This window comes from Schistocerca nitens, chromosome 3 (assembly GCF_023898315.1).
Source record: "Schistocerca nitens isolate TAMUIC-IGC-003100 chromosome 3, iqSchNite1.1, whole genome shotgun sequence".
NCBI classification, from domain to species: Eukaryota; Metazoa; Arthropoda; class Insecta; order Orthoptera; family Acrididae; genus Schistocerca; species Schistocerca nitens.
In genome coordinates, this window is record NC_064616.1 from 35,488,809 (window position 1) to 35,502,112 (window position 13,304).

The 13,304-nt window shown below is 36.2% G+C and overlaps 1 protein-coding gene across 1 annotated transcript in view; it reads right to left on the reverse strand.

Moving 5' to 3' along the window:
• LOC126248358 (annexin-B12-like) overlaps positions 1 to 13,304 on the reverse strand; it is a 177,202-nt gene that overhangs the window by 75,070 nt on the left and 88,828 nt on the right. The window contains exon 4 of the mRNA XM_049949275.1: positions 8,976 to 9,066. Coding sequence (XP_049805232.1) covers positions 8,976 to 9,066 — 91 coding nt within the window. The remainder of the gene's footprint in view (positions 1 to 8,975; positions 9,067 to 13,304) is intronic.

Below are 13,304 nucleotides of genomic sequence, written 5' to 3' on the forward strand. Positions count from 1 at the left end.
GGGTGGATACCAAGAGACAGTGCAGTGAGTAACTGAACCAAAGACATAAGGAAAACAGATGCAAAATATCCTGCATCTGGATGTTTGCACAGTTCACAAAAAGCCACCACTCTTCCATAATGTGAAACTTCATTGTCTCCCAACAAACACCACTTCAAAATTACAACCACTAGACCAGGAAATAATTCAGAATTTCAGTGCTTTGAACCACAAAGGAGCTGCAATGATAATGTTGGATTGCATAGAACATCAGACAGCCAAAACAAAAGTTTTGGCAGTGATGACTGTGACTGGTGAAGCTACCCCAATGATCATTTTAAAGTATTTCAAGAAATGCAGATTCACAGAACAAACTGCTACACAGAGAAAGTGGTCTTCTTGATGACTTAAGAAAAATGTGACATTTGATGATTTCACAAGTTTTGATGATCATGTTGAAGTCTGCAGGGCCCTGACTAATGTTGAAATTTTGGCTGCTCCAGGTGACAAGAATGAAGAGGATAAAACAGAAGCAGAAGATGAAGAGCCAGAGATGATTCCATTTGTGATTACAAGAGAGACAAGATGGCACTGGAAGCATTGTTCATATACCTCCTTAGAATAAAAATAAATGATGTATTTTTGGCTTTAATCAAAACAGAAAATGCATTTTGCTAAACAAGCCTGAAGACACTGAAGAGATATAGGTAACTAATTTATTAGCAAGGTAAAAATTAAATTTTTGTGTATACTTTTGGTAGTTTATTTGCGCCTTTTGCTCGAAATGTTAAAGTAAATAAAAAACAATAAAACAGGTAAAAAAGCTTTATTTTAAATTGAGCTCTAGTAAATATATACTTCCTGCTCCTCTTTGTAAGGAAAATGAATTTTATTAAAATTTCAGTATTATTTTTTAACTATATGCACTTATTTTGACTTTTTCTTGTTTCCACTTTGATTTGTCAAACTTTCAATGAACTGAACTCTCAATTATTGAACTATTTTTCAGGATCCTTGAACTCTGAATTATTGAGAATTAACTTTATGTATAAGAAGACTTCAAAAAGTAAGTTACACATTATTATGTCAGACAATGTAACTTTTATCAAATGATGCACTGCACATCAAAAGGGCCCAGTTACATAATACTATTTTTCAAGATAGTCATTGAGTCTGTAAATAACACGTGGGACATTCTACCAATCATTTAATTGTTTTATGGCAGAAAACCACTCCTTGGTCATGGAGCTGTTCAAGAACCACTGTGTGAATGTCCTCATTGTGGAAAATCAGTGACTGGTGCAAATCAGTTCCTTGACTGTCTGCACATCATCATCTATGGTAAATTTTGATGCCCTTCCTTCACAATCAGTATCACCTATGTCTATGCAGCCTTGGTCAAATTGTTACCAGTGTGGTGACACAGTTAGTCCAAGACTAAGTGTGGACTATCTCTTCTGCTGAACTCACATTTAGTTTATGTCATTGTTTTTGCTGCCAGTGCTGTTTATTTCTGTGAATTGAGTATCCTCATTGTGTGTTGCATGCATTCTTCCAGTAAATTAATAAAGTGTGTGTAATTAATACTGTTCACACTTTAATGTGGATCAACATTCCCATGAATGGCCCAATGAATGCCATGGAAAATGACAAAAACATGCATGCCACATTGTCAGGACAGTTGTTCAGTAATATGAGGGAAGTGACTACTGTTCCACAAGAGCCAATAAATTTTGGACAAGTGCCAGGCACTTCATGTAATTTTCAGCTGACAGAGTATTTGGTAATAAGCTGCATTGCATATTCCACACCACAAGAAAAATTATTCACTCCACCATACATACCACAACAACTGGACCTGTCGTTCTGGCTTTTGGAACTTTCATTTGATACCTATGCTATTAATGATGCCTGACCTTAAATGCTTTAGACATTCAAATCTTGTTGTTATTTGCTGACATTTTGCAGATACATTGTGTTTAATTGAGTGTGTAAACTGACACAATTTTGAATTAGACAAGTTGTTACAAGTCAAGTTATCGGCAACAAATCATCTTCTGCCTTCTCGTGTCATCTTCAATAACTTGTGACAGAACCTGAAGTGTCAGAGGCATCACTAAAATAGGTGTGGTTTAATTAGCTGCCTTTTGTAGTGAAAAATGCTCTGGTTTCATGTAATACCACAATTTTACTTATTGCTGTCCATATACATAATGAAATTACAATGAAATTCAGAACATTAGCTGCTTACAGGCATCGATAAATGTCAACAGAGACAGTTGAAAATGTGTGTTCTGACCAGAACTTGAACCCAGGATCTCCTGCTTACATGGAAAATGCTCCATCTGACTGAGCCATCGAGGACACAGAGAATAGTGTGACTGCAGGGATTTATCTCTATCACACTCCCTGTGAGACCCACATTTGTAGTGCCCCTGCCCACTATACTCATTACTTGTGGCAGTCAATCTACCGATTCCCAAAGAGTTTGAGCAATGTGAGTGCATCCACACTGAAGAAGATCATTGGCTGGTAAGCCTTATTTTTATGAAGATGGTATCTTTTCTTTTGGATATGGATCCTTTGCACAATGAATTGTAATGATGTGGAATGGGTCATTTTACATTCACATCACAAATTAATTTGTAAATATGGCTTGATGCTGAACATTTATAAGCGTTTTTTTAACTTACAGGTGAAAGTTAGTAATTGCTAACCATCATCCTTTCACATTACAATAATAGAAATTCTTCAACAGAATAGGAGTTGTCAAGGACAGACTTTTTGAGTTTGTTTTCAAACTTTACTTTGCTGTCTGTCAGACATTTTATATTCCTGAGTAAGTGATGAAAAATTTTAGTTGCAGCATTGTGCACCACCTACCATACTAAAGACAACCTTAACATGGAACTAACTATCTATCTAACTAACTAACTAACTAACTAACTATGCATGTCCACTTCGGCCAGCTTTACCAAAGTTAATGGGTCTTTTACAGAAAGAAGTCAGTAATGACAAAAAGAAAAGTGTTTTAATAGTCACTGATTTCAATATAAATTTATCAAATGAAACCAATGACTCAATGCAGTTTATGAACCTAATCCAAAAATTTGTGTTCAAGGCAAACTTCATGGAATTCTCAAGAACAAATGACAGTATAGAAACATATATTAATAATATTCTATCAAATTATAAATTCAATTATGTGTAGATTTAGGACTTTCAGACCTTTGTTTATTGAAATGACTAATACAAATCAATGAAGTACTAGAAAAACTTACAGCAAAAGACATTTTACTGTTGAAAACTTAAAATTGCTCTGCTCTAAATTAGAAGAGGTGGAGTGGCAAGTCCAAGATGAGATTCTAATCTGTACATTTTAATGTATTTTTTGATTAATTTTTAAATGTATTTAATGAAATATTTTCACTTAGAGTGCACCAGACAAAAGTGTCTAATAAGCTAAATTGGATCACTGTTGGAGTAAAAATATCTAGTGAAAAAAAAGACAATTCCACAAGGAACTGAAATACAACAAACACCCTGTTTTCATTAACTATGTTAAACAGTATAAAAGCATATTTAAGAGGGTAGTGAAAGCAACAAAAGAAATGGTTCATAATAAATACATCTGGGCTCATGGAAGCTAGTTAAAGGCAGTATGGTCCATCATAAAATCAGATCTGGGGATTAGAACTGACAACAAAGATACTTCCAGAATTAAATGAGGAGTAAAATTGTAACAAACCTGGCTCATTGTCAGAGTCATTAAAAACTTTTTTTTTATAAATTTATCAAAATCAGATATAAATGTACATGCTTATGCAGAAGAAGTGCATTTTAGACACGAGGCAGAATAACACTTTAACAAATTTGAGAACATTTCAGTTAAAGATATAGAGAAAACTATATTGCAGCTAAAAAACAAAAATTCTGCTGGATGGGATGGCATACCTAACAAAGTAGTTAAAGCAGCTGCCAGGATAATAGCTCACCCTCTTTGCTCAATAATTAATAAATCACTCGAAGAAGGCCACCTTCCAGATGTCCTAAAGTATGCGCAGGTAAAACCTTTGTTTAAAAAATGTTCAAGAGAAGATACGTGGAACTACTACCCAATCTCTATTCTCGCAATTTTTTAAAAAATATTTGAAAAAGTGGTGGAAACACAAATTAAAAAAAAAAAAATGGAAATCAAACATAATTTCAGATAATTGAAATGACTTTTAAAAGGGCAAGAGGACCATAGAGACCATTAATGAGTTTGTGAAAAAAATCAGTTCCGCTTTTAACAAGTCGAGAAAAGTTGCAGGATTATTCTGTGACCTTGCAAAAGCATTTGATTGTGGAAACCATCACTTGCTCCTGTATAAAACGGAAAGATACAGAATTGGGGGCTGTGCTTTAGAGTGGTTTAGGTCATACCTCATAAACAGAAAACAAAGGGTAGTTATATCATCAGGTAAGGCAAATTCCTTCTCTGAATGGATGATTATTTCTCAAGGCGTTCCACAAGGCTCAATTCTGAGTCCAATTTTGTTTTTACTTTACATAAATGATCTACTCCTGAACATAAATTCACACTCAGTTTTATTCGTCGAGGATGCTTCTGCCCTTGTTGAAAGCAATGACCCCAAACAAATTCCTTTAACTTTCACAAAACTATTATACAGTTTGGAAAATTGGTTCCAGCTAAATGGGCTAAAATTTAATACTGGGAAAATGCATTCGATGCAGTTTAAAAGTAAAAACTCTAAGGTAAAAGAATTCCACATTAGTCATGGAAACCAAGAACTGAAATAAGCAGATTGTGTTAAATTTTTAGGCATGCATTTGGACCAAATCTATCCTGGTCTGCACACATAAAGTATTTAGCAAGTAAGCTAAACAGCCTGACATTTGCAATGGAGATTCTGTCATATTCAACTAACATGGAGACATGAAAAATAGTTTACCACAGCTACTTTGATTCAATTATAAGGTATGGCATTATTTTTTGAGGAGGCACAAGCAAAATGACAAGAATCTTAAAATTACAAAAATCAATTGTTAGAAATATGTCTAATGCAAAACCAAAAGTATCCTGCCGCCCACTGTTAAGAAATTTAAAAAATATTAAGTGCTTCATGTTTGTACATTTATAAACTGATTATTTTTGTACACAGAAACCCTAAGTTATTAATAGACAATAACTTTAAACAGCAATACAGTACTAGGAACAAGGAGAATTTCATGCTTCCCACTCATAGATTAAAGCTGTTTGCACAAACCTCAGAATACATGGGCTCTGAAAATTTACATTCTAAAAAAGAAACAAATCCTCAGCATGGAGATGAGAAAACTAAAACGAAAACTATGACAGTTGTTGGTACAGAAATGTTGTTATTCCTTAGAAGAAGTTCTTAATCTGGCAAGAAAGCAACTGACTGAAATGTTTTGTTAATTAAGCTTAGGAGTTTTACGTCTAATAAATAAATGTAATAATTATTCTTTCTTTTTACAGTAATACTGTTGTTAGGCTATTACACACAATCTCTGTAAATTATAAATTAATAATTATTGTTTCTGTAATACACAAAAACTGTAATTGCAGTATCGACGTGTCCCCTGTGCATTCACTCTTGTGATTTAACTCTGAATGTTGTGGGACAATAAAAATTCTGATTCTGACAGAAATCACCATTTACTGTTCAGTATGTTATTTCATCAAACAGTCATGTAGTCTGCTGTGTGACAGCACAAGTGAACATTGTCAGTAAGACTTGTATTTGGTTTATTTGGTTGAAAACCCTGTCCAGCCAGACTGATTAGGTTTCCCTAAAATGCTTAATGTAAATGCCAGAATGGTTCCTTTGAAAAGGTGTGTTTCCTACACCATCCTTCCTTAATCAGAGTTTGTACTCCATCTTCAGTGACCTTGATGTCAGTGGGATGTTGGACACTAATATAACTTCTTTCCAAAGGTCAGTTTGTAGCCAGAAAGTTCTCTGCCTTCCACATTTCACCCAGATTTTTAAACAACTGTTTTTAAAATAAACTCCAAGAATTTATTTTTAATGTCTTAAACATTAAAGCACAGTGGTGAACAAAAATGGTTTGTATATGGATTGGCAGTGCTTTCATCACACATCACTTACTTGACTCATGTATACCTGCCATCACACACTTGGTGTGTTGATACTTAAGAGAGGAATAACACAGAACATAGTCAGTAACACAGAACGGGGTCAATGTGCAGTGTCTTGCCTGTTTTTAATGCAGTTAACTTTACAAATTCAACATTTAACTTTTTCATAAAGGAATGTGTTTTAGCTAGTGACATGTCCTGGCAGTAATAGTTACCAATTTCATTAAATGTGAGAGCTTAGCATGGCAATAAAGAAGTGCTGAAAAATGTAAGCAAGATGAACTGACGCCTGTTGTATGACATCATACCACAAAAAAATAGAATGAACTGTTTATTCCATTTGCAGATAATTGTCAACAAGACATAAGATTTATTTATCATTCTGAGACTACTGGTTTTACAATCAGAAATAATTAAAATGGCACAAAGCTCTAGAGGCATGATTGTAATTACACTGAGTCTTTTATGGTGAGGATAGGCACTTAATGTCATGACTTGAGCATAATAACATAGCATTAAAAACTATAAATGACGTTTCAGTACTCATGCAGGTATGATCAAATTTTTATGCTCTAGTGTAGTATATTTCTGTATGCAGATGGGCAAAAGCTTCACATAATTGAGGTCAAATTTCCAATCCAAGTAACATAACAGAAAGATATAAATAATCCTATTTTGTTGATGACTGACATCTTAAGACCATAGTTGATTCTCACAAAGAAGAAAACAGTAACCAGCCTCTGTGAATAATGCTACTTATTTACATAGATAGTGCCATTACTGATTTTGAACTGACAGGCTCATCTTCAGATTCACATTTGGATTATATTTGTTCTTGTTTTATTATGTTTGTTTTTGTTTACATTAGTTGTCAGTTGTTTTCTGCCATTGTGTTGAAAGTCTCTTGTGGTGGTCATGCAACAAAATTCTTGTATCATTATGTTGCACTGATGATTGCTTGTGTTCACAAAGCAGTAAAAAATATATAAAGCTCTTTTCTGATATATAAATATGCCCTTAGTGTGGACCACCTTGCAAGAACACTGAATAGTTTATGCTAAAATTTCTAAATTTTATAAAATCAGACATTTATTCTGAATTTATAAAACATCACAACTCAATATATTATTTTAGAATGTATTGTAGAGATATAATCTGAAACTGATTCATAGACAAATTATCATCACACACAATGCACATAAGACATCCTAAACCCTTAACAACTTAAGTGATTCTGCTTCACTTTCTAAGAAATCAAACACGGTATGAAATGTGTTGCTTATGTCAAGCAACACTAATAATTGTTATGCATTACCTCAGAAATTACAAAGTCAGATTATTATAAACTCATACAGTAGAATTACACACATCAAAAACAGTTTTGCATCACCTTGGTTCTGAGAGTTCCGGAACATGTACAGAAAATTGGAATAGAGATCAACATAGACATCATTTCTGCCATTTTTATTGCTCATGGAAAACATACATTTCATGAGACCTTCAGAGGTGGTGGTCCATATTGCTGTACACACCGGTACCTCTAACACTCAGTAGCACGTCCTCTTGCATTGATGCTTGCCTGTATTCATCATGGCATACTATCCACAAGTTCATCAAGGCACTGTTGGTCCAGATTGTTCCACTCAACAGTGATGCAGCGTAGATTCCTCAGAGGGGTTGGTGGGTCACGTCGTCCATAAACAGCCCTTCTCAATCTATCCCAGGCATGTTTGATAGGGTCTGGAGAACATGCTGGCCACTCTAGTTGAGCAATGTCATTATCCTGAAGGAAGTAATTCACAAGATGTGCATGAGGGGGGCACGAATTGTCATCCATGAAGATGAATGGCTTGCCAATATGCTCATGATATGGTTGCACCTTTGGTTGGAGGATGGCACTCATGTATCATACAGCTGTTATGGTGCCTTCCATGACCATCAGTGGCGTACATTGGTCCCACATAATGCCACCCCAAAACAGCAGGGAACCTCGACCTTGCTGCACTTGCTGGACAGCGGGTTGCTTTCAAACACGTCTCCGACGATTATCAGGTTGAAGGCATATGCAACACTCATTGGTGAAGAGAATGTGATGCCAATCCTGAGTGGTCCATTTGGCATGTTGCTGGGCCCATATATACTTCACTGCATGGTGTTGTGGTTGCAAAGATTGACCTCATCAAGACAACGGGAGTGAAGTTATGCATCATGCAGCGTATTGCACACAGTTTGAGTCATAACACGATGTCCTGTGGTTGCACAAAAAGCATTATTCAACATGGTTGTGTTGCTGTCAGGGTTCCTCTGAGCCATAATCCTTAGGTAGTGGTCATCCACTGTAGTAGTAGCCCTTGGGTGGCCTGAGCAAGGCATGTTATCGACAGTTCCTGTCTCTCTGATCTCCTCCATGTCCAAACAAAACCATTTTGGTTCATTCTGAGATGCCTGGACACTTCCATTGTTGAAAGCCCTCCCTGTCATAAAGTAACAATGTGGATGTGATTGAACTGTGGTATTGACTGTCTAGGCATGGTTGAACTACAGACAACACGAGCCGTGTACCTCTTACTGGTGGAATAACTGGAACTGTTCGGCTGTCGGACCCCCTCCGTCTAATAGGTGCTGCTCATGCATGGCTTTTTACTCCTTTGGGTGGGTTTAGTGAAATCTTTGAACAGTCAAAGCGACTATGTCTGTGATACAATATCCACAGTTAATGTCTATCTTCAGGTGTTCTGGGAACCGGGGTGATATAAAACTTTTTTTGGTCTGTGTATTTTGATATAATATTACTTCTACAGGTCATAAGTTAAATTTCACTTTACAATCTTCAATGGATGATTACTAAGAGGAAATGATATATACTTACTCTTGTAGAAAATCTCCTTGATCTTTTGTGTGTTATAATTATTCTGCGCACCCAGAAGTTCTATAAAGGTAGCTATATCTGCAAACTTTTTCTGCAAAAAATACACCATATCTCTAGAAACAATATATGTAATTTTGGAATAAAGTTGTCATGTAATAAGTAAGAGTCATAGATTAAAATGGCCTGGCTGATACTGATTGAAATCTATCTCATGTTGGCCAAATTGATTTCAGTAAATGTTAGCGAGACCAATATTCACTATAAGTTGACAGGATTCCCATTTTGACCTGGTCATATAATGTAAGGTGCAGCATGCTATTTTGTGAGACAGGAAGCTTAGCGAGACCAGGATTGAGTCTGTGGGCCATATTAATGGTCATAGCTGATGCACCAGCCACCATGAGTGTGATTTTTAGGCAATTTTTCCATGTTTTCTTAAGCAAATGCTGTGTTGGTCCCAACTTTCCGCCTCAAAAAGTAAGATACACAAACACTTAAGATATGATCACACACAGAACAAAGTTTCCACAATTAGCTGGCAGGTGGCACACATGATTTCCCTCCCTTAGGTAACTAACAACTGTGTTGACAGGAAAGAGGCCATGGCCGCAAAGTTAAATGAAATAAATTTGCCAAATTGTTGAGTCCAGTGGATCATGTACTAGACACAATTGATAATAAATAAAAGAAAAACATAGGGTTCCCATTTTATAAAGGTTAAAAATGAGAAGTATTCTGCTTTTCAAATATTATTACCAAACATACTCTATTTCTGAATCATGAATTTCAGAAGTCACTTTAGTACCAACAGAAGTGTGACTGTCTATAGTCTGAACACTGTGAATTTAGCTTTCATATTTACTCCATTGTTTACTGATATTTATTCCATTATTACAACAGACAGGCTCAATTATGCAATATTCTGCCTGATGTCCACTATGCAGCTGATTCATGGTGATTATAGTGACAAAAAGAAGACTAGAAGGTCTATAACTGATATGCTTTAATAAGTAATTTAAATTGGATCCATACAAATCAGAATCACAGGTTCATAAGCTTGTTATCATTCCTATGACAGGCACATATCTAATGTAGAACTATTTTAAATATTTAAAACATGTTTTCAATCTGTGTTATGTATAATCAGAAAATTATTTCACTGTATACCAGTAGTACTTTATTCCCTCTATATATCCTGACTATTATGAGAAACACCCCACATACAGAAAAAATCCTAAACAACAATTAGTGGTTAATCATATGCAGCAAGTTCTGAAACACATTCTCCTTAAAGAACTTTTCCTATTTGTTTTATTCATTTATTATGAAAATAACTTGAGATGAGAGTGAGCAAGGAAGACTTCCAGTATACTTGTAAAATAAATCACAATAGCCTTTAGTACTGTGTTACTACACTGTTCCATTCCACATGTCCCCTTGTTAATAGTGTCTATAAGCTACACTGTTGTCAATATACTGGAGGAGGAAAGACCTGTCAGACATTCTGATCAAAATTTTCTGCCCTGATCAGACATTCTGATCAAAATTTTCTGTAATTTCCTTAAAATGCTCACTGCCACATGCATAATGATGAATGTTTAACCACCAGGCCATGGCATCAGGTGTAAGTATCTGCTGTGGCTGGTGGTGGCCTCGTGGCTGTCAATGTGTTAAATTATTTCACATAAATCCAGAGATAATTTTTAATTACTTTGAGTTGATTCCTTCTACAATACTTCATCAATTTCATCTATGTCAACTATAAAATTGAATGCATGGTTACTGGTCTATACTTAGTTTAAATGGTTAAATTTTTAGTCCTGCCTACAGCTACTCATGAAAAGTACATAGCACTACCTGTATCATACCTTTTGGTTTGGAGAAGAGAGAGGAATAGGTTGGGGAAGGTGAAAAAGAAAGGGCCAGTGACTAAGACTCCAAGATGGGAACCCACCAGTTAATTCCAATAGCCAGGATTGTCTCATGTGGGTCTACTTTTATGAGTGTCTATCAGCAGTACTAAAATTCTTGCCTCCTGAAGGTGATAACAGGGCAACAAGTTTTCCTCTAATTTTTTAGTTCTTTAATGTGATTTTCCATTTTGTACAATTATATTTGTGTCAATTAGATGATGAGCTGTAACCATCACTCCTACTGGAAGAATTCCTTTGAAGCTGTTGCAGTCTGTTGGAAGCAGTCCCACAATGTTGATGCCAACATTCTGTAAATATTTTCCTTTCTCAGTAAGTATATAATGTCTAGCATAAAAACTGGTATATTTCTTTGGCAGTTTATTTCTGTGGCCAAGATAATGAATTGTGGTCCACCAGAGCTACTTGACCTGCAGATTGAGGACTGAAATTAAGATTTTTCAGATCTGGAACCTTACCTGCAAGAGGACAGATGATGAAAAACTTTTAATGAGCAGGCTGAGTGCCATTGTTCTTGATTCAAAACTGTTCAGTTTTCTTTAACTGGTTTAATGTGGAACAATCGTATAATACTAGTTATGGGAAAACTAAATGCCAGACAGAGTCATTCAAAGTATCCTAAAGAAATGTAGTCCATGCATAAATAAGGCAGTCTACATTACCCAAAAGTAACTGCTTCTTGGATGTAGGAATCTTATCATATAGAATAAATAAGGAGAACAGAGAAGATTCAAGGAAGAATTCATGTTTAATCACCACGTGAATGTCATGGGAATGTGTAGTGATGTGTGCAAATGCTTTACAAAGGCTGCAGGTGCAGCAGTGCTATGTCGTCCGCAGAGGGTGCCTCAGATGTTTTTTTTTTTTTTTTGTGTGTGTGTGTGTGTGTGTGTGTGTGTGTGTGTGTGTGTGTGTGTGTGTGTGTCGTCCGCAGAGGGTGCCTCAGATGTTTTTTTTTTTTTTTTTGTGTGTGTGTGTGTGTGTGTGTGTGTGGGGGGGGGGGCTAGAATGTTACTTAAATACTGGGTTCAAGTTCTTAATGCTTCTGTGGAATAAAGTTGTGTTCAGTCTACTGGTTGTGTTGTGCTTATACCTAATTGCAACACAATTGCTGATGAGTGAGGTCCTCTTCTCCATGCAAATTTCTACTATGGTTGGTCCTCCGTTTATTCTCACAATGGCTGACGATGTTATGGAGGACATTTTACGCTGGCTGGTCGAACAGCAAGAATTGGTCTCCATGGTGTTGCACCACCAATCATAGATGCTGGACAGTCAAACTCAGGTGCTTCAATCATTGGCTTCTATTTTTCCAGACAGCAGGCTCCTCCATCTGAGTTGCCTGCTGATTTGCCCATCCATGACCCCCAAGGTTTATCTGCCTCCCTTTTCTACATAAAATGAGTCCATTGAGGATTGAGATACATATGAGAAATGTCCGCAACAACACTGTCAAGCTTTTGGGATTGGTGACACTGTTTTTTTGTCATGCCTTGTTCCTTTCATGGTTATCGCCAAGAATGTATCAAGTCCTATGTCAACTCACCACTTTGCAGGGTCCATCTTCCTTAAAATTGACTAAATGTGTGAACTTCTTTCAAAATACTACTGTAAGAACACCCATGTTATTGCATCCTGCATTGAGTTTTACCTCTGTAGCGAGCTACGACATCATTCCTATTGACCATGGATGGCTGAACTCCATGGGTTAAGTGATCATTGTCATTTTGTGTCCAGTGTACTTAAAGAGCTGTATGCTGACAAAATGGTGAGAGATGTGTATAGCTCTGGATTGTGAGGGTTGAGAGCATGCCCTCCAGCATGAAAATCCACCCCTCTCCAAGGTTTTAGCTATTGCACAGTTGTTTAAGGTGTCACAAGCTAGAGGTAACCAAATTGAATCATAGTGTGAGGTATCAGCAATCCAACACTGTCCTCCACACCAAGCTTCAGGTAGTTCACAGGGGGAAGACATAGTCGCAGCACACAGTCACAGCATAAAGATGGCTGGCCTCACTGTCAGTAGCAGCCACACCAACAAAGTTTTTATTTTTATTTTATTTACTTGTCAAGTTCTGTAGGACCAAATTGAGGAGCAAATCTCCAAGGTCATGGAATGTGTCAGTACATGCAATACAACATAAACATAATAACAGATAAAAATAAATGTTCATGAACCTTAAAAAAGTCAGTCCATAAGTTTAAGTGACCGCTATCAGCAAAACAATAAAAATCAGCTTAATTTTTCAAGGAACTCCTCAACAGAATAGAAGGAGTGACCCATAAGGAAACTCTTCAGTTTCGATTTGAAAGCACATGGATTACTACTAAGATTTTTGAATTTGAGTGGCAGCTTATTGAAAATGGATGCAGCAGTATACTGCACACCTTTTTGCAC